This window comes from Salvelinus alpinus, chromosome 27 (assembly GCF_045679555.1).
Source record: "Salvelinus alpinus chromosome 27, SLU_Salpinus.1, whole genome shotgun sequence".
NCBI classification, from domain to species: Eukaryota; Metazoa; Chordata; class Actinopteri; order Salmoniformes; family Salmonidae; genus Salvelinus; species Salvelinus alpinus.
Window position 1 is genome coordinate 27,304,249 of NC_092112.1, and position 22,507 is coordinate 27,326,755.

Below are 22,507 nucleotides of genomic sequence, written 5' to 3' on the forward strand. Positions count from 1 at the left end.
AAGTCACACAGGATCCAACAGCAAGACTAAAGAACAACAGTTGAAACAATGATTGTCTTCTACTAATTGAATGTGGAGATAAAAGAAAAGGTCAATGCTGAGTCTGAACCTTATTATGAAAGCCCAATGATTACCAGTTTGAAATAGGTTTTAATTAATCACGGACTACAAACAGCTGGTGGAACCACTCTGTAGAGACCGAGAAAGAGAGCCGTGGAGAGCCAGAAAGAGAGAGAGGAGAAGGGAGAGAGAGAGAGACTCATTACCATGGGCAGAACAGCTTATCTTTCCTCCAAGTCCCTCCATGTCATTTGCATGCTTGAATTCCAAGCTTTGCTGTGCTGGTTTGGCTCTACAGCTTGTCAGACCTACTTGTCAAGGCAGTCCCATGAGTGTTGAGAACAGCTCTATGCTGGTATAGCTTTGAGTACCCTCAAGTGCTGCCTTCCATTCCACACAGAACACATAAGTGCTGCTACTATGGATGTCTAGTGGTTTAAAATCATACAGAAAGAGATTGGTTATATTGGTTGACAACAGACCCATCCCAAAAAAATGCTAGTTTCCTTGCTGTAATGTGGTTTGTCACTAGTCTCCCTCAGCTTTTAGGGCCCTGTTTTGCTCAGTTCTTGATTAGGTATTTCTCTCTGTTCAGCCTTCTCTGTATGAGAGCCCAGTGCAATGTATCTCCGCCATGTCTATCTCTCTCAGGTTGTGTCTGTGTCTCTCAGGTTGTGTCTGTGTCTCTCAGGTTGTGTCTGTGTGTCCCAGGCCTGTATCTGCCTCTTTCCCAGTGTGTTCTCTGTGTGTGTCAGGGCCCAGAGCTCTGCTGCCTCAGCTCCAGTCCTGCAGGCAGTAGAGCAGTGAGAGGGCCTAGCTTCCCACGCCTCGTTAAAAACTACCATGACAACTCATCTCCCCACCCCGCCGCGCTCTGCTCAGCCCAACCACTCAAACACACACACTGTTCCAGGACCTGCCTAGGCCGAGGTGTTGGAGATGCTGACAGAACCTGGCTCTCACTCTATTAAATAATGACTCTTTTTTTGTTTTCTATCTGCTTGAAAACATCTGCTGCAGTGACATGACTAAACTGTCTGTTTTGATATCCCTGACTGATAACATATTCAATTAAAGCACTCAAAAGACATGCACGATTGACTCAGCCAAAATGCAATTAGTCATCTTTTTATTTCTCAGCTCGGTAGCTGCCAAAGGCTCCTGTCAACTCGTCCCTCTCCAACATGGTTGCATCATTTACTCTTTATGTAATAAAATACCGGCCAAATGACAGATGTTGCGTTAAGCCGATGTAATTAGCCAGTCCCTTGTTTATATCAGGGCCGGCCAACCTAACACCATTGTGGCCACTACTCTCTGGCAATTTGAAGGATGACAGTGGCTTTCCTCATGGGCTTTGGAATGTGTGTACGTGCGTGGGTGTCTCTAACACACAATGACCTTGTTCATTCTTCATAGTCAACACATTTTCCACTGTTTCGCCGCCTTGTTTTAATTTGGAGGAAATGGAGGTAACGACCCCACCAGGATGGTGTTTGAGTTCCGGAGTCTCATCTGCAGAGGAAGACTGTGATTACATCTGTCTGCACCTCACCAGCTGCTTTCAGGAACCTTATTTCAGGCAGACAAACGTTGGTTGATCCCCTGTGTGTGTTCGTGTTTGTGTGTGTGTGTGAGAGAGAGAATTTCTCTATCTATCATCTCTGCTCCTCGCTCTCAAATGGGAATGGAGAGAGCGGAGAAAGGAGAGCATAATGAAATGGGTCTATGTTTGTGCGGCGGTGAGTCACCATAGTCGCAAAGAGCAGCTTGACAAGTCCATGTGGCGGCAGCTGACATCATATTTTGGGCCAACTCCCCCAGGGTCTTCCTCTGCGTACAGCACAACGAGAGAAGAGAGGGAGGAGAGTCATTTTGTCCTCAGCACCAAGGTGCGGGATGGACCTTTTAGTTTGGACACTGAGATCGAACTAGTGACTAGTCAAACTACCGTGGCCCGGCTGACGGAGACTTTGTGTGGCACACTAAACGTTTAGAAGTTTTGAAGAGTATGCACTATTCAAGAAGCATGTGAAATGGGAACTCAACGTCTTCACGCACGCACGCACGCACACACACACACACACACACACACACACACACACACACACACACACACACACACACACACACACACACACATCCCTTAACTTGACACCCAGTGTAAAAAAAAACATAGGGGAAGACGCTAACAAGATTACATGCATAATGTCATACACTCTTGTAGGAATGGGATCACTAAACATAGATGAGCTCCTATTTGCATATGTGAGTGCAGAGAAAGATGAAAGCGCTAAACGATGTAGCCTTAACCTACCAGACACGAACCTACAGTGTGCAGCGCAGTCCTCTCTGAACAAGGTGAAACTATACATTATTCAGTCAGCCTTACTTAGTCCATCATGCTGACCAGTCTTCTGCTCATATACAGACCTTTTGAGATTGCACTTCTGTTGTATATTCCATTTTGGGTCATTGGAAAGCATGAACCAAAGTTACAGAGGGAAAGGATCATGCTGCAGTGTCAATCCCCTTCTGTATCAGAGAAACCTTAATATTGGAGTGGACATGGTTCACATAGTAGTCTGTCACTAGTCAGCTCAATGCATTTAGTGTTTATTTGGCTCCAACGCGTCTTTTCAGAGTAATATACTAGTCATAAGGTTTTTATGAAAGTGATCAAGAATTCTGTTTTCGTAAAAGATGTAGGCCTATATGAAGGGGTTTGAACAATGTCCTGTCCACAGTTGAATGCTCAGCGCTGACGTTAACAGATGCAGAGCTGTTGAGAAAATCATATTTTAGGCATTTCCATGCCTGGTGCTAAAGATGCCACTCATTCCCTCCATCTCATTGGCCTGTCCCTGCTATGGTGATGTCTACTGATTATATTGTCACTTTGGTGTCGTCTACTGACACAACTATCCTGCAATGAGAGTGAAATGGTAGACTAGCGATCTATCCCATACGAGAAATGTCTGAAGGCTGCATTTGATCCATGATATCGCACCGTCACAGCGAGAAATCTTTCCTCCCTGAAAATGGAATTCACAATAATGTGACATGGCTTTTATCAGTAAACGCTGCATCATTTATTTGCTTTGCAGACATCCTTGTCTTGAGTGGCCTGACGTTGCTTAAATAATGAACTCACTCATGTCATCCATTTTCCCAGCAGGATATTAACCACCTGCCCAGGGGTACAACATTTAATGTGTCACTTGTGATTTAAACACACACACACACACAACCTCCTAAATATAACAGCTCTCAATACAAGCCCTCCTCCAAAGAGCTCCACTGAGTCCATATTACCAGATTGTGTAACAACGATGCTGACAAAACTCTTTTTATTAGTGTATTCATGTGAATAATGCCAACTATTGTCCTTTCATGTACTAGTCATTCCCTTTAAACTGGCATTGATTTTCCTCATTGATTTTCCTCTAAAAACACAATTATTGCAGCCATATCTACAAAGTATTTTCAATTCATAAAAAGCCTATAATATTGTAAGCCCTGTAAGGGTTTTGTGCTGGTATTATTATAACAGTCTTTGTGGTTTGTCTACAGGAAATGGAGCAGCAGTTTGAGAGGGAGAGGCTCTCATTGGAGGAGCAGAAGAACCATCTCAGACAACAACTGGACAGCCTGAGGGAGGAGCTCGCCGCCAAACTTGAACAAGCCAATCAGGAGGTCAGTCATGAGTCACCTTACCTATCAGATCTCTCCTCTTTCTCAATTCATTTTGACCATTTATTGTGGTCAGCCACATAGAATTAGAATTACTGGTGCTAATTGGTAATCTTTGAATTTTGACGCTATCGTTTCTCAGAAAACAAACCAGGTTTGAAAGGAAAATAACAGCAGGTAGAGATGATATAAGTATGTCTTGGCTCATTTGAAGTGCAGTTTCCCAACTCTACTGAAGGGAATGTCTAGGAGTTCATTACAGCTGGTTAAGATGTTAAGGCCTCTCTGAGCACTGAGATAGACTTCTAGAGAACAGCTGCTGATGTGTAGAGTGTGTCTTGACTCATTTCAAGTGCAGATTCCCAATTGTAATTTATTACAAAAGGGAATATATTTGACAGCTGTTTTTAAAGCCTGTCTGTGTACTGTGGTGTATGATAGACTTCTAGCCTTTATTCTTGTTCTGTGCTGAGTGTGGGTCTGCTCTCCCTCCCTCCCTGTCCCTCCCCTGTGTGCAGGTGTTGCGCCTGCAGGAGCTGGTTAAGGAGGGTGAGCAGGGCATGGGTTCAGCAGAGGGACACATCTCCAACCTGAAGGAGGCCCAGGACAAACTAGTGGAGGAGTTGGATGCTACCAGGGCCAGACTGAGAGAGACCAGCAACCTGCTGACCGCCCTGCAGGTGAGAGCACTGTTACAGTCCGCGCGCACGCACACACACACACACACACACACACACACACACACACACACACACACACACACACACACACACACACACACACACACACACACACACACACACACACACACACACACACACACACACACACACACAGGCAGGCAAACACAAATAGATTTTTATGGGTCCTTGGTGGGTTTACCTCATCAGGGAGCCATTGGATTCTCCAACAGGAACCCTAATGATTTTCCTTCCCATTCCCTCTTCTGACCAGGTATTTATTGATTGTGTATTAAGCTTATTTATGGGGGGTAATAAAGTTGATCTATACTGAATAGCCTTGAGTCTATTCCCTTACTAAATCTATCACGTCCACCCGCTTTGTCCCAGATTCCAATTCTTCACATGCCGAGCAGGCTTTCCAGCAGCTTTGTCCCAGATTCCAATTCTTCATATGCCGAGCAGGCTTTCCAGCAGCTTTGTCCCAGATTCCAATTCTTCATATGCCGAGCAGGCTTTCCAGCAGCTTTGTCCCAGATTCCAATTCTTCATATGCCGAGCAGGCTTTCCAGCAGCTTTGTCCCAGATTCCAATTCTTCATATGCCGAGCAGGCTTTCCAGCAGCTTTGTCCCAGATTCCAATTCTTCATATGCCGAGCAGGCTTTCCAGAAGCTTTGTCCCAGATTTCAATTCTTCACATGCCGAGCAGGCTTTCCAGAAGCTTTGTCCCAGATTTCAATTCTTCACATGCCCGAGCAGGCTTTCCAGCAGCTTTGTCCCAGATTCCAATTCTTCACATGCCGAGCAGGCTTTCCAGCAGCTTTGTCCCAGATTCCAATTCTTCACATGCCGAGCAGGCTTTCCAGCAGCTTTGGGTTGACATACCTAATCAGGCTCAGATTGTAAATTCTGTTCTCATCTTTAAAGAGCCCGTGTGGCATTGGCACTTCATTATGCCATCGACCTTCTGGGGCTCCCCTCTCTCCTCTTCCCTCTCTCCTCTCTCGCTCCCTCTCTCTGGTCCTGCATAATGAAGCAGGCTGTAGTCTGAATGAATGTCAGGGGAAGTTTTGGAGCAGCATTGGTAGTAGGTCCAGGCTGTTTTTCCTCTCCTCTGACTGATCACACAGAGCACCCATGTTCCCACAGGGCCCCACGGTCCTCATTGGTAGTAATGTGTGTTGAGTCCTGTCCATACAGGGTTAGATCTCATGCTCAATTGTGTTGTTTATCATGAGGGCTAATATCATTAACCCTTTCTCTCTTTATTCCTGTCTTTCTGTCTTTCTCCTTCCCCGTCTCAGGGAGAGATGGAGGCCCAGAAGAAGCAGCATGAGGCTAAAGTCATCACTATTAAAGAGGACGAGAAGCTCAAGATGGACAAGATGGCGCTGGAACTGGAGCTCAAGTGGACCGAGACGTTAAGGTGTGTGTGCGTTTTTGCGTACATGTATTTCTTGTTTTTGGGTCTGCCTTGGCCCTGGGGTTAATTTGGTTGAGATGTGCCAAGGATGGCGATGGAGAAGTTAAGTGAAAGAGTGAATCCAGCTTCATACTAATAATACCAGTCCAGGGCTGGTCTCTCCCCAGCAGGAGGTCCTTCTCTCCCTGGCTCAGAAGATTATGAATGGACGGCTTCATTTAAAAAGAGCCAGTGCTGCACCACAGATTATGACCACTGAAAAGGCCTGTGACCATTGGAATTATCTTTAGAGGGCTCAGCCTCCACACAGATCATTAGAGTAATAATAACACAAATAATGCTGTTCTTGTAAGTACTGTAGCTAGCTAGGTCACACATTGAGTTTGTGTGCAAGTGAAGGAGGAGGAGATAGGTCCCATGAGAAAATATACTGCCCCAAAATATGGGCCTTCATTTTTCACATTTGTTCAGCCGCTGCCCTCGTCTACCTCTAAATGTGTTTTTCGTCTGAAGCAAAAGCGGTTGTTTACCAAGGGATTTGAGCCCGAGTGACAACAAGGCTGTGACAAGCCACTGCTTATGAATTTCAAGTGTAAAAACATTGTGTTGGCACGATAAAGGGCCATGTGAATCTCAATGCCGCCACAGCACATCAGGGACATGTGAATCTCAATGCCGCCACAGCACATCAGGGACATGTGAATCTCAATGCCGCCACAGCACATCAGGGACATGTGAATCTCAATGCCGCCACAGCACATCAGGGACATGTGAATCTCAATGCCGCCACAGCACATCAGGGACATGTGAATCTCAATGCCGCCACAGCACATCAGGGACATGTGAATCTCAATGCCGCCACAGCACATCAGGGACATGTGAATCTCAATGCCGCCACAGCACATCAGGGACATGTGAATCTCAATGCCGCCACAGCACATCAGGGACATGTGAATCTCAATGCCGCCACAGCACATCAGGGACATGTGAATCTCAATGCCGCCACAGCACATCAGGGACATGTGAATCTCAATGCCGCCACAGCACATCAGGGACATGTGAATCTCAATGCCGCCACAGCACATCAGGGACATGTGAATCTCAATGCCGCCACAGCACATCAGGGACATGTGAATCTCAATGCCGCCACAGCACATCAGGGACATGTGAATCTCAATGCCGCCACAGCACATCAGGGACATGTGAATCTCAATGCCGCCACAGCACATCAGGGACATGTGAATCATGGTGTGAACAGAACTGCAGCTCAGAGATGTGACACTGGAGAAGAGGAGGAGGAAGTTCATCCTAGCTCATCAGACAGAGTCCAATTAGTGTCTCTCTCCCTTGCTGGGGTCAAGAAATGTGTTAATACGGCATTAAGGAGTCCTGATTACCAGGAAGGCTCTGCTACACATTGAGTTCTAGAATTACACCATCCAGATCAGCCCAAAGTTTTCTCCTGTCCTCCTCTTTATCTCTTGTACTGTAATTAGGTTTCATTTACCCTCCTCTCTCTCAATGTTCATATTTCACATTTGCATTCCCCTTCAGCTCCTTTTCATCTTGTAATTTGTAAGTTGTGCATTTTACATGCTCTTTAGTTCTGACAGCATTTAGGGTTTTCATTAAGTGAGATAGTAATTAAAACTAAATTGAAGACTGCTTCTTCTCTAGTAAAGCATAATGCAAAGCACAACCTCCGGGGGTCTGATTGTACTTCTACCATATCGAACTGGAGCCAACATGCCACTCAGGGAGAGCGAGAGAGAGAAAGAGAGAGGTGAAGGCAGAGGGAGAGATATTCCCATTTTCCTCCTCCCTCCTCTGTTCTAGGCCCTTCTCAGTAGGAGAAGGTGCTAAGGAGCGCCTCTCTTTCATGTCCTGTGACGGACTATCAGACACATCTCTCCTCCTGCTGGTGATGTGGAGCGAGATACAGCAGGAGAAATACCCACATTACCTTATTTAATGGTGGGCTTGAACATGGACAGCATTAGCAAGAGGGACAATGCAGATGGGTGGCACCACCCCACCGCACCGCAGTGTCTATGACAGCCGCAGCTCACACCTGCACAGAGAACACATGGAGAACACACACACACACACAAGTGTAGCGTCACAGACAGAAAATTATAATAATAATTTAAAAATATATATATTTTTAAATTATATACAGTGGGGAGAACAAGTATTTGACACACTGCCGATTTTGCAGGTTTTCCTACTTACAAAGCATGTAGAGGTCTGATTTTTATCATAGGTACACTTCAACTGTGAGAGACGGAATCTAAAACAAAAATCCAGAAAATCACATTGTATGATTTTTAAGTAATTAATTTGCATTTTATTGCATGACATAAGTATTTGATACATCAGAAAAGCAGAACTTAATATTTGGTACAGAAACCTTTGTTTGCAATTACAGAGATCATATGTTTCCTGTAGTTCTTGACCAGGTTTGCACACACTGCAGCAGGGATTTTGGTCCACTCCTCCATACAGACCTTCTCCAGATCCTTCAGGTTTCGAGGCTGTCGCTGGGCAATACGGACTTTCAGCTCCCTCCAAAGATTTTCTAATGGGTTCAGGTCTGGAGACTGGCTAGGCCACTCCAGCCACGACCCATCTTCAATGCTCTTACTGAGGGAAGGAGGTTGTTGGCCAAGATCTCGCGATACATGGCCCCATCCATCCTCCCCTCAATACGGTGCAGTCGTCCTGTCCCCTTTGCAGAAAAGCATCCCCAAAGAATGATGTGTCCACCTCCATGCTTCATGGTTGGGATAGTGTTCTTGGGGTTGTACTCATCCTTCTTCTTCCTCCAAACACGGCGAGTGGAGTTTCTCATCAGACCACATGACCTTCTCCCATTCCTCCTCTGGTCATTGGCAAACTTCAGACGGGCCTGGACATGCGCTGGCTTGAGCAGGGGGACCTTGCGTGCGCTGCAGGATTTTAATCCATGACGGCATAGTGTGTTACTAATGGTTTTCTTTGAGACTGTGGTCCCAGCTCTCTTCAGGTCATTGACCAGGTCCTGCCGTGTAGTTCTGGGCTGATCCCTCACCTTCCTCATGATCATTGATGCCCCACGAGGTGAGATCTTGCATGGAGCCCCAGACCGAGGGTGATTGACCGTCATCTTGAACTTCTTCCATTTTCTAATAATTGCGCCAACAGTTGTTGCCTTCTCACCAAGCTGCTTGCCTATTGTCCTGTAGCCCATCCCAGCCTTGTGCAGGTCTACAATTTTATCCCTGATGTCCTTACACAGCTCTCTGGTCTTGGCCATTGTGGAGAGGTTGGAGTGTGTTTGATTGAGTGTGTGGACAGGTGTCTTTTATACAGTTAACGAGTTCAAACAGGTGCAGTTAATACAGGTAATGAGTGGGGAACAGGAGGGCTTCTTAAAGAAAAACTAACAGGTCTGTGAGAGCCGCAATTCTTACTGGTTGGTAGGTGATCAAATTCTTATGTCATGCAATAAAATGCAAATGAATTACTTAAAAATCATACAATGTGATTTTCTGGATTTTTGTTTTAGATTCCGTCTCTCACAGTTGAAGTGTACCTATGATAAAAATGACAGACCTCTACATGCTTTGTAAGTAGGAAAACCTGCAAAATCGGCAGTGTATTCGGCACCCCCCCAAGGTGCGGACTCCGGCCGCTAAAACCTGAACCTATAGGGGAGGGTCTGGGTGGCATCTGTCCACGGTGGCGGCTCTGGCGCTGGACGTGGCCCTCACCCCACCATAGTTAATCCCCGCTTCCCTGGCCTCCTCGGAAGGGCGACCCTCCAAAAGAACCCCACTGTACCCCCCCCCCCCCCAATAATTTTTTGGGGCTGTCTCTCGGGCTGCCTACCGCGTCGCCGTGCTGCCTCCATTCGCCGTTATCCCTCCTCACATTGCTCCATAGAATCCCAAGCGGGCTCCGGCACTCTCCCTGGGTCGACCGACCACCTGTCTATCTCTTCCCAAGTTGTAACACAGTCCAGATCATGCTGCCGAGCTAGCTCCTCATAACGCTGCCTCTCTGCTTTCGCTGCCTCCAGCTCTGCCTTGGGGCGGCGATATTCCTTTGCCGATAGTCCTTTGCCGTCTAACTCGTCCTCCCATGTCCATACTTCCATAAAGCGCTGTTGCTGCTGCTGCCCGTTACCACGCTGCTTGGTCCTTTTGTGGTGGGTGATTCTGTAATGGCTTTCGTCGGTAGGAGGAGAGGAGGACCAAAGCGCAGCGTGGTGCGCAAATGTCTGTCTCTGTCTGTCTCTGTCTGTCTGTGACCAAATAAGGCTAGCCAGAGCAGGGGAGTGGAGAGTGAGTCGTGGACTCCAACTCCCCTCTCAATCATCCCTCCATCCAAGCTCTCCTCAAGCTAATAGCTGTTTATACCCCCTCTATTTCTCTAGGATGTGATTTACACCATGCAGTCCAAAACAAACAAATAAGAGAAAGTGGTGTCAGCAGAGAAAGAAATAGGAAAGTGAATATGGAGGGAGGAGCTCTGATCTATTCCCTCAGAGCTCTGGACAGAGCGGCCCTTTGTAGTGTGTGTAGCTTGTGTGTGTGTCAAAAAAAGATATTCCGTCTCTAGCGATGGGCTGATAAAACACGTCCACCAGAATCACATCAAAAAGGGGTGAAAATAGAGTGAAACGGCAGAAGAATGCAGGATACCACAGGGTAGTCGGACTGACGAAGAAATACATCTCTACCACAAAACAAGTACCTCCTCCTCACTCCTCCTCCCCTGTCAGTCAGCTGTGGGAGATATCAGGGAATTATGTGGCCGCTCCTTCTCAGAATTCCCATTCGGACTCCGGGAAAAGGGGCGGTGAGATCGCTCTGAGGGCGACCTGGTAAACTGGGGCAGTTAATGATTCAAAACTTTGTTGACATTCCTGGTTTTAGCTGGCTGGTATCAGCAGAATATACTGTCTACCAATCACAGAACAGGACTATGACCCACTGATTGTCAACTCATGAGCTCACAATCATGGAATCCTAATAGAGACCAAAGTGGAGCTAGCTAGGCCACCAGACAATATGGTAAGCAAGCACAGCCCCTGAGAGTACAGAATAATTCAGAGATTGGATGCTAGAGTGGACGAGCCCACTAAGTAGCCTAGTATTTCCCCTAGATCCCCCCCCATTCAGGGCAGCAAACATCAAAACATTCAAATGAAACCAATAAAGGCCACAAAACAACAGAGCTCAGATGTGTTGCCTCTGTCTTGAAAGTTGAAAGGGAAAAAAACAGCGACACACACACACGGTGTCCTCAGAACATGGCCTTACACAAACAGAGACAGAGACCCAAAGAGAGAGAGCGACAGAGAGAGTGACAGAGTGTGACAGAGAGCTATCAAAGGCCTGCTGCCAGGAATAGGGAGGCCTGTCTGGCCTGGTGGAGAGACTCAATAGCCAGGACCAGCTCAAATCCAGACAACTTCACAGGTCTGGGTCTATCCTCTGTTCTTATCCTGTTTTACAGTTTATAAAGGAAGCAACCTCTCAGCTTTATTGCATGTCCCAGACAATGGCGCAGTCTCGATGCTCTTCAACAGCTTCCTTCCCTTGCCTAACCTCTCCTTTACCTCACTGACAGGTTAGTTCAATATGCTGAAGACATATCCTTATTCTAAACGTCTGGGTTGAGCCTGAACTGTAGAGCTGTTTAATGACCCAGTACACATCCATGTAAACAATTTTAGCTGTGATGAGGAAGAAAGCAGGATAAAGGAAGGATGAAGGGAGGAGAGCAAAACAAACAGACGACAAAACCAGCCTCTGTCCAGCAGGAGAGATCCCTCTAATGTCTTCCACATGCTCTCACATTCTGTTAGTCACCAACAAAACCAGCCTCTGTCCAGCAGGAGAGATCCCTCTAATGTCTTCCACATGCTCTCACATTCTGTTAGTCACCAACAAAACCAGCCTCTGTCCAGCAGTAGAGATCCCTCTAATGTCTTCCACATGCTCTCACATTCTGTTAGTCACCAACAAAACAGCGTCTAGAAAAACACACAAAGAGAAGGTTCTGTCCCTTCTTAGGTATTTCAGGTGGAACAAAAACATTCCAATCTTGTTCACTGTCAATGATGTTAGAAACAGAGTTTGTCCTGACTTCTTCAAGGACATGTTACTCCTGAGGAGACGGTAATGAGAAGGTTTTGAGAGAGATCATTGTGGAACGGAGCTTTATATACTGCAACAAAGGTGGACATTATAACTGTATTCATGAGAGGAATGGATGGGTCACCTCAAGCAACAACTACAACCTTTCAGAACATTCTGAACTGACAAAGACAGACAAAGGTCCTATGTTTAAGGGAAAACTGAACACAATGAGATGAAAACAATTGGTATCTAGGTGTCACATGATGGAATGTAGATTGGTCTGCTACTTGAAACATAATAATGATGTGTTTCAGCAGCAGAATGTGTATGGTCGGATGATGGAGGTGAGAATGTTGACATGAGCCTTTGCTGAGCTGTAGCGACACGAAGAGATGTGCAGTGCCTTCAGAAAGTATTCACGCACCTTGACTTTTTCTATATTTTGTTGTGTTACAAGGTGTGATTAAAATATATTTAATTGTCATTTTTTGTCAACAATCTACACAAAATACTCTTTATTGTCAAAGTGAAAGAAAAATTTAAAATAAACGTTCTTAATTGAAAATAAAACAAATATATTTTGATTAGGTAAGTATTCAATACGTTAGAATCCCCTTTGGAAGCGATTACAGCTGTGAGTCTTTCTGGGTAAGTCTCTCCAGAGCTTTCCAAACCTGGATTGCACAATATTTGCTCATTATTCTTTTTAAAATTCTTCAAGCTCTGTCAAGTTGGTTGTCGATCATTGCTAGACAGACATTTTCATGTCTTGCCATAGATTTTCAAGCAAATGTAAGTCAAAGCTGTAACTAGGCCACTCAGGAACATTCAATGTCATCTCCAGTTACCTTGAATTTTAGGTTATTTTATTCTGTACAGTCTTCCTTCTTTTCTCTCTGTCCTTTAGGTTAGTATGTTGTTGATACATCCTCAGTTCTCCTATCACAGCCATTTAACTCTGACTGGTTTAAAATGACCATTGACCTCATTGAAATCCCTGAGCAGTGACTGAGTGTACTACACCATCCAAAGTGTAATTAATAACTTCCCCATGCTCGTTGGGATATTCAACGTCAGCTTTTTTTTTATGTGTACCCATCTACCAATAGGTGTTCTTCTTTGTGAGGCATTGGAAAACCTTCCTGGTCTATGTCGTTGAATGTGTTTTAAATTCACTGAGGAAATTGTATGTGTGGGGTACAGAGATGGATTAGTCATTCAACAATCATGTTAAACACCATTATTGCACACAGAGTGAGTCCCTGCAATTTATTATCTTACTTGTTAAGCACATTTTTACTCCTGAAGTTATTTAGGCTTGCCATAACAAAGGGGTTGAATACTTATTGACTCAAGACATTTCAGCTTTACATTTTTTATTAATTAGAAAAATTTCTAAAAACATAATTCCACATTAACATTATAAGGTATTGTGTGCAGATCAGTGACACAAAATAGAAATGTAATCCATTTTAAATTCGGGCTGTAACACAACAAAATGTGGAAATCGCAGAGCAAAGAAGTTCAGGGACCTGAGAAAAAATGCGATAACAAAAAAAGACAAACGGGAATGATTTTCAGTGCAAAATGTCCAAATTACATCAGCTTGACCGGTTGTAAGGAAATATACTGAAAAAAATAAACATATAAAGTGTAGGTTTCATGAGCTAAAATAAAATAAATTTTCCATACACACAAAACGCTTATTTCTCTAACATTTTGTGCACAAATTTGTTGACGTCGCTGTGAGCATTTCTCCTTCGCCAAGATAATCCATCCACCTGACAGGTGTGGCATATCAAGAAGCTGATTAAACAGCTTCCTCTCATCACCATATTTGGGAGTGAATGGAAACGCCAACTAGGAAACTTTACATTTAAACATTCTGTGAAATTTCTGGCTCATTGTTCTAGGCAGCCACAAAATAAAGAAATGATTAAACTGATGTTAGACAATCACATTTGATATGTAAATAAACAAAGTTCGTTAAGGCTGGTTCATTGAGTGAACGCTTATTTTACAATGCTCCTGTGAAATGAGGCCCGCGCCATGCATTAATGAAAGCACTTGTTTCCAAAGCTCAAATGATATCTGACTCTTTTTACAGTTCTAATGGATGATGTTAATAAATGTCATGTTTATTGTAATTTGAACTATCGTGGGGTCGTGACTCGTGTCATGTGTGATATACAGTTGAAGTCGAAAGTTTACATACACTTACACTAAATATTGCATCTAACTAGCTAGCTAGTACAGTTGTTGCTGATATGAAATAATTGCTGCTGAGTGTTGCTTTTATCTTTGGGTGTTTAAAATAAGCTTCGTGAGCTAGCTAGTTACAGACAAATTATTTTACACTGTGCTTTTCTGGTGAGTTCCCCCCGCACTGCGTCTCGCTTCTTTTTGGTGCTACAGTTGAAGTCGGAAGTTTACATACACTTAGGTTGGAGAAATTAAAACTCGTTTTTCAACCGCTACACAAATTTCTTGTTAACAAATTATAGCTTTGTGCATGACACAAGTCATTTTCCCAACAATTGTTTACGGACAGATTATTTAATTTTCACTGTATCCCAATTCCAGTGGGTCAGAAGTTTACATACACTAAGTTGACTGTGCCTTCAAACAGCTTGGAAAATTCCAGAAAATTATGTCATGGCTTTAGAAGCTTCTGATAGGCTAATTGACATAATTTGACTCAGTGCCTCTGAGTGACATCATGGGAAAATTAAAAGAAATCAGCCAAGACCTCAGAAAAAAATGTGTAGACCTCCACAAGTCTGGTTCACCTTTGGGAGCAACTTCCAAACGCCTGAAGGTACCCCGTTCATCTGTACAAACAATAGTACGCAAGTATAAACACCATGGGGCCACGCAGCCGTCATACCGCTCAGGAAGGAGACGCGTTCTGTCTCCTAAAGATGAACATACTTGTTTGAAAAGTGCAAATCAATCCCAGAACAACAGCAAATGACCTTGTGAAGATGCTGGAGGAAACGGGTACAAAAGTATCTATACCCACAGTAAAACGAGTCCTATATCAACATAACCTGAAAGGCCGCTCTGCAAGGAAGAAGCACTGCTCCAAAACCGCCATATAAAAGCCAGACTACGGTTTGCAACTGCACATGGGGACAAAGATCGTACTTTTTGGAGAAATGTCCTCTGGTCTGATGAAACACAAACAGAACTGTTTGGCCATAATGACCATCGTTATGTTTGGAGGAAAAAGGGGGAGGCTTGCAAGCTGAAGAAAACCATCCCAACCGTGAAGCACGGGGGTGGCAGCATCATGTTGTGGGGATGCTTTGCTGCAGGAGGGTCTGGTGCACTTCACAATATTGATGGCATCATGAGGTAGGTAAATTATGTGGATATATTGAAGCAACATCTCAAGACATCAGTCAGGAAGTTAAAGCTTGGTCGCAAATGGGTCTTCCAAATGGACAATGACCCCAAGCATACTTGTAGAATTGTGGCAAAATGGCTTAAGGACAACAAAGTCAAGGGATTGGAGTGGCCATCACAAAGCCCTGACGTCAATCCTATGGAAAATGTGTGGGCAGAACTGAAAAAGCGTGTGCAAGCAAAGCCTACAAACCTGACTCAGTTACACCAGCTCTGTCAGGAGGAATGGGCCAAAATTCACCCAACTTATTGTGGGAAGCTTGTAGCAGGCTACCCGAAACGTTTGACCCAAGTTAAACAATTTTTATAGGCAATGCTACCAAATACTAATTGAGTGTATGTAAACTTCTGACCCACTGGGAATGTGATGAAAGAAATACAAGCTGAAATAAATCATTGTCTATTATTCTGACATTTCAAGTTTTTTAAATAAAGTGGTGATCCTAACTGACCTAAGACAGGGATTTTTTACTAGGATTAAATGTCAGGAATTGTGAAAAACTGAGTTTAAATGTATTTGGCTACGGTGTGTGTAAACTTCCGACTTCAACTGTATGTAAACTTCCGACTTCCAACTGTATGTAAAGCTTGCACACGATCTTGCATGGAGCCCCAGACCGAGGGTGATTGACCGTCATCTCGAACTTCTTCATTTTCTAATAATTGCGCCAACAGTTGTTGCCTTCTCACCCAGCTGCTTGCCTATTGTCCTGTAGCCCATCCCAGCCTTGTGCAGGTCTACAATTTTATCCCTGATGTCCTTAAACAGCTCTCTGGTCTTGGCCATTGTGGAGAGGTTGGAGTCTGTTTGATTGAGTGTGTGGACAGGTGTGTTTTATACAGGTAACGAGTTCAAACAAGTGCAGTTAATACAGGTAATGAGTGGAGCACAGGAGGGCTTCTTAATGAAAAACTAACAGGTCTGTGAGAGCCGGAATTCTTACTGGTTGGTAGGTGATCAAATACTTATGTCATGCAATAAAATGCTAATGAATTACTTAAAAATCATACAATGTGATTTTCTGGATTTTTTATTTAGATTCCGTCTCTCACAGTTGAAGTGTACCTATGATAAAAATTACAGACCTCTACATGCTTTGTAAGTAGGAAAACCTGCAAAAATCGGCAGTGTATCAAATACTTGTTCTCCCCACTGTGTGTGTGTGTGTGTGTGTGTGTGTGTGTGTGTGTGTGTGTGTGTGTGTGTGTGTGTGTGTGTGTGTGTGTGTGTGTATATGTATACTTTTGTAGGCCACCACACCCATATATATATATATATATATATATATATATATATATATATATATATGGGTGTGGTGGCCTACTGGTGATGTTAAACACTCTCAATCGTTGTCTGATCTGATATTCTGCACAGCGCAAGACGAGAAGTAGGCCCATCGTCAAACAATCAGATTTCTCAAATCCTTTCGGGCTAAATTCCAGCTAAACTTAGAGAGGACAGCCTAACTACATACAAAAAGCATGCTTCTAATGAAGACCTACAAAAGTAAGTAAATCGCCATATTAGACAAAGATATATAAGGCAATTTCGGCAAACTTGTGAGGCTCTCCATGCTCATTAGTTGCTCATACAACAAAAACACCCTAAAATCTCATAAGAAATTAGGTGATGGTTATAGTTGAATAGCTAATTTTCACAAGTTTGACGAAATTGCCTTGTGTGTGTGTGTGTGTGTGTGTGTGTGTGTGTGTGTGTGTGTGTGTGTGTGTGTGTGTGTGTGTGTGTGTGTGTGTGTGTGTATATATATATATATATATATCTTTGTCTAATACGGCCAAAACTGAACAGCTTGAACCACTAGGTAGAATGTGCTTTGGATTGAAACTAAATACAGGAAGGCTAGGCTATATAGTCTGCTTTAATTTGCTCATGAACCAGTAACTCAATAAGATCTCAATGCATATTCCCATGAAACTGATTGAGATCAAATGATTGGCATGTAGATTCAGTTTGGACATTTCACTGGTAAAACGTGAAGAATCGTCATTCACGATTGACAGTGATGATGCCATGGCCTATTTTGAAATTATGTATGCCTAACTTGGTGTTTGAGGGAATTAAAAATATTAAATGTTCTAGAGACAGTATGTTTTTATGCATATTCTATAATGATATTAAATATAATGATATCAAAGTCGGTACAAATTTATGTCATTTACATTTGTATTGCTCTCCAACACCTAAAAACTACACCATAAGTGGGAAGGGGATTGTGTGTGTGTGTGTGTGTGTGTGTGGGGTACAAATGTTTTTATCATGTAGACTACACTGTCCCGTGAATGTCAGCAAAATCATCCTGTTGTCCCACATTTGTGTATTTTAAATGTGGTCCCCCTACGCCCTACCTGCAGATATAACCACGGGGACTGCGATTTATGAGTCAACCAGCACATCACTAGCCTGTGTGTGTTTAAAGGGATACTTTGGGATTTTGGCCCTTTATCTACCTAGCACTAGCAGATGAGTGGGAGTCTATGGCTATGACCGCAATGACTGGGTACGGGTATGACTGGAAGACTATGGGTATCTGCTAGCCATATGACTGGAAATCTTTGGGTATCTGCTAGAATGCTAGTTAGCATTGGCTCGCGAAACTACCTCTAACTTCTTTCATACTGGACACAGAGACATAAAAATGTTGTTTGCCTGCAAAATTGTGTGCGTGCATGTGTGCGTGCCTGTAAAGTGGGGTGTGTCTGCTTACATTGGGAGGAAATGGTATGCATACCTCAGAAGTGAGGACTGGTGGCCAGGGTTAGTCTGGCCCTCAGCCAGCAGCATGCTAAAGTAAGGAGGGTTATCTCAACCATCTTTCAGAGCAGCAACACAGAAATGCTGCATCTCTCCCAACACTTTACTCTCTCTGAGGAGGAACTCTCCAAAATGGACGGCACACAGGGGGACTGTGCTCTAGGCAGAAGTCGATCTAGGATCAGAATACTTCCGGCGCCGACAGAGATGGCCGCCTCGCTTCGCGTTCCTAGGAAACTATGCAGTATTTTACGTGTTATTTCTCACAATGTTACCCCAGAAAATCTTAGGTTTTATTACATACAGTCGGGAGGAACTATTGCATATAAGAGCAACGTCAACTCACCATCATTACGACCAGGAATACGACTTTCCCGTAGCGGATTCTCTGTTTTGCCCACCACCCAGGACAATGGATCGGATTCCAGCCGGGGAACCAAAACAACGACGCTGTAAAAGAGGCAGACGAAGCAGTCTTCTGGTCAGGCTCCGGAGACGGGCACATCACGCACCGCTCCCGAGCATACTACTCGCCAATGTCCAGTCTCTTGACATGGTAGACAAAATCCGAGCAAGGGTAGCATTCCAGAGAGACATAAGAGACTGTAATATTCTTTGCTTCACGGAAACATGGCTCACTCGAGACACGCTATCGGAGTCGGTACAGCCAGCTGGTTTCTTCACGCATCGCGCCGACAGAAACAAGCATCTTTCTGGTAAGAAGAAGGGCGGGGGGGTATGCCTTATGATTAACGAGACGTGGTGTGATCATAACAACATACAGGAACTCAAGTCATTCTGTTCACCTGACTTAGAATTCCTCACAATCAAATGCCGACCGCATTATCTACCAAGAGAATTCTCTTCGATTATAATCACAGTCGTGTATATTCCCCCCCAAGCAGACACATCGATGGCCCTGAACGAACTTCATTTGACTCCTTGTAAACTGGAAACCACATATCCTGAGGCTGCATTCATTGCAGCTGGGGATTTTAACAAGGCTAATCTGAAAACAAGACTCCCTAAATTCTATCAGCATATCGATTGTGCAACCAGGGCTGTTAAAACCCTGGATCATTGTTATTCTAACTTCCGCAACGCATATAAGGCCCTCCCCCGCCCTCCTTTTGGAAAAGCTGACCACAACTCCATTTTGTTGCTTCCAGCCAATAGACAGAAACTAAAACAGGAAGCTCCCGCGCTCAGGTCTGTTCAACGCTGGTCCGACCAATCGGATTCCCCGCTTCAAGATTGCTTCGATCACGTGGACTGGGATATGTTCCGCATTGCGTCAAACAACAACATTGACGAATACGCTGATTCAGTGAGCGAGTTTATTAGCAAGTGCATCGGTGATGTCGTACCCACAGCAACTATTAAAACATTCCCCAACCAGAAACCGTGGATTGATGGCAGCATTCGCGCAAAACTGAAAGTGCGAACCACTGCTTTTAAATCAGGGCAAGGTGACCGGTGTAGCTATTCCCTCCGCAAGGCAATCAAACAAGCTAAGCGTCAGTACAGAGACAAAGTGGAGTCGCAATTCAACGGCTCAGACACAAGAGGTAGTATGTGGCAGGGTCTACAGTCAATCACGGATTACAAAAAGAAAACCAGCCCCATCGCGAACCAGGATGTCTTGCTCCCAGACAGACTAAATAACTTATTTGCTCACTTTGAGGACAATACAGTGCCACTGACACGGCCCGGTACCAAAACCTGCGGACTCTCCTTCACTGCAGCCGACTTGAGTAAAACATTTAAACGTGTTAACCCTCGCAAGGCTGCAGGCCTAGACGGCATCCCCAGCCGCGTCCTCAGAGCATGCGCAGACCAGCTGGCTGGTGTGTTTACGGACATAATCAATCAATCCTTTTCCCAGTCTGCTGTCCCCACATGCTTCAAGAGGGCCACCATTGTTCCTGTTCCCAAGAAAGCTAAGGTAACTGAGCTAAACGACTACCGCACCGTAGCACTCACTTCCGTCATCATGAAGTGCTTTGAGACTAGTCAAGGACCATATCACCTCCACCCTACCTGACACCCTAGACCCACTCCAATTTGCTTACCGCCCCAATAGGTCCACAGACGACGCAATCGCAACCACACTGCCCTACCCCATCTGGACAAGAGGAATACCGATGTGAGAATGCTGTTCATCGACTACAGCTCAGCATTTAACACGATAGTACCCTCCAAACTCGTCATCAAGCTCGAGACCCCGGGTGGTGAGGGTAGGTAACAACATCTCCACCCCGCTGATCCTCAACACTGGGGCCCCACAAGGGTGCGTTCTTAGCCCTCTCCTGTACTCCCTGTTCACCCACGACTGCGTGGCCATGCACGCTTCCAACTCAATCTTCAAGTTTGCAGACGACACTACAGTGGTAGGCTTGATTACCAACAACAATGAGACGGCCTACAGGGAGGAGGTGAGGGCCCTCGGAGTGTGGTGTCAGGAAAATAACCTCACACTCAACGTCAACAAAACAAAGGAGATGATCGTGGACTTCAGGAAACAGCAGAGGGAGCACCCCCCTATTCTCATCGATGGGACAGTAGTGGAGAGGGTAGAAAGTTTTAAGTTCCTCGGCGTACACATCACGGACAAACTGAATTGGTCCACCAACACAGACAGCGTGGTGAAGAAGGCGCAGCAGCACCTTTTCAACCTCAGAAGGCTGAAGAAATTCGGCTTGTCACCAAAAGCACTCACAAACTTCTACAGATGCACAATCGAGAGCATCCTGTCGGGCTGTATCACCGCCTGGTACGGCAACTGCTCCGCACACAACCGTAAGGCTCTCCAGAGGGTAGTGAGGTCTGCACAACGCATCACCGGGTGCAAACTACCTGCCCTCCAGGACACCTACACCACCCGATGTCACAGGAAGGCCAAAAATATCATCAAGGACAACAACCACCCGAGCCACTGCCTGTTCACCCCGCTATCATCCAGAAGGCGAGGTCAGTACAAGTGAATCAAAGCAGGGACCGAGAGACTGAAAAACAGCTTCTTTTTCAAGGCCAACAGACTGTTAAACAGCCACCACTAACATTGAGTGGCTGCTGCCAACATACTGACTCAACTCCAGCCACTTTAATAATATAAAAATTGATGAAAAAATGTATCACTAGCCACTTTAAACAATGCCACTTCATATACTGTTTACATACCCTACATTACTCATCTCACATGTATATACTGTACTCTATATCATCTATTGCATCTTGCCATCTCTATGTAATACATGTATCACTAGCCACTTTAAACAATGCCACTTTTATATATGTTTACATACCCTACATTACTCATCTCATATGTATATACTGTACTCAATACCATCTACTGCATCTTGCCTATGCCGTTCTGTACCATCACTCATTCATATATTTTTATGTACATATTCTTCATTCCTTTACACGTGTGTGTATAAAGTACTTGTGGTGAATTTGTTAGGTTACATTACTCGTTGGTTATTACTGCATTGTCGTAACTAGAAGCACAAGCATTTCACTACACTCGCATTAACATCTGCTAACCATGTATGTGACAAACAAAATTTGATTTGAGCTTGGGGTGAAACTGACCTAAGATCAGTGTTTCACTCTAGAGGTAACCTCACCCTACACCATCCAGCGTACACACACTCCCTCCTCCGGAAGTCTCAAAAAAGTACTTACCAATCTAAAGTTTGGGATATAAATGGAAGTACAGTAACTCCCACTGAGTATACACAGTGGTTTTTAGTGTTTGGCTAATGTTAAAAAGAATTGGAAGAGACTGTTTATTGTTTGGTTTAACGTCTGGAAAAAACATCCCGTAAATAAAAAGGCCATGACAAGCTACAGAGAGAATCCAAATGAGTCACGTTTTGGTATAAAAAAAGAATTAGATCAGTTGAGGTCACAGTAGTGTTAGCCAAGCAGGCTACATCTTACCCTATACTATCATCTATTACTACCAACAAAAATGTTCTTACTGTTAGAATACAGGCGACTTCAGGTCACAGCCCTGGTTAAAGCCTTACAGGACACTGAACATCCTGTCGGGTTGTATCACCGCCTGGTACGGCAACTGCTCCTCCCACAACCGTAAGGCTCTCCAGAGGGTAGTGAGGTCTGCACATAACTTGACTGAACATACACACACAGACAGAGATAACTTGACTGAACATACAGACACACACACACCGTTACTGCACAGAAAGATGGACGGACAGAGAGAGAGTAGCCTCCTAGTGTTGGTAACAGTCTTCAAAGAGGACAAACTCAGAGAACTTCCATCGGACATCAACGCTCTATCGAAGGAAAATAAAGCTTTATGGCTTATAAATA

The 22,507-nt window shown here is 44.4% G+C and overlaps 1 protein-coding gene across 8 annotated transcripts in view; it reads left to right on the plus strand.

Annotated features, from left to right (window-relative positions):
• The window catches only part of fam184ab (family with sequence similarity 184 member Ab), a 204,527-nt gene that overhangs the window by 58,678 nt on the left and 123,342 nt on the right, over positions 1–22,507 (plus strand). For all 8 annotated transcript variants that reach the window (XM_071370060.1, XM_071370059.1, XM_071370066.1 and 5 more), the window contains 3 exons: positions 3,634–3,756; positions 4,272–4,433; positions 5,739–5,860. In XM_071370060.1, coding sequence (XP_071226161.1) covers positions 3,634–3,756; positions 4,272–4,433; positions 5,739–5,860 — 407 coding nt within the window. The remainder of the gene's footprint in view (positions 1–3,633; positions 3,757–4,271; positions 4,434–5,738; positions 5,861–22,507) is intronic.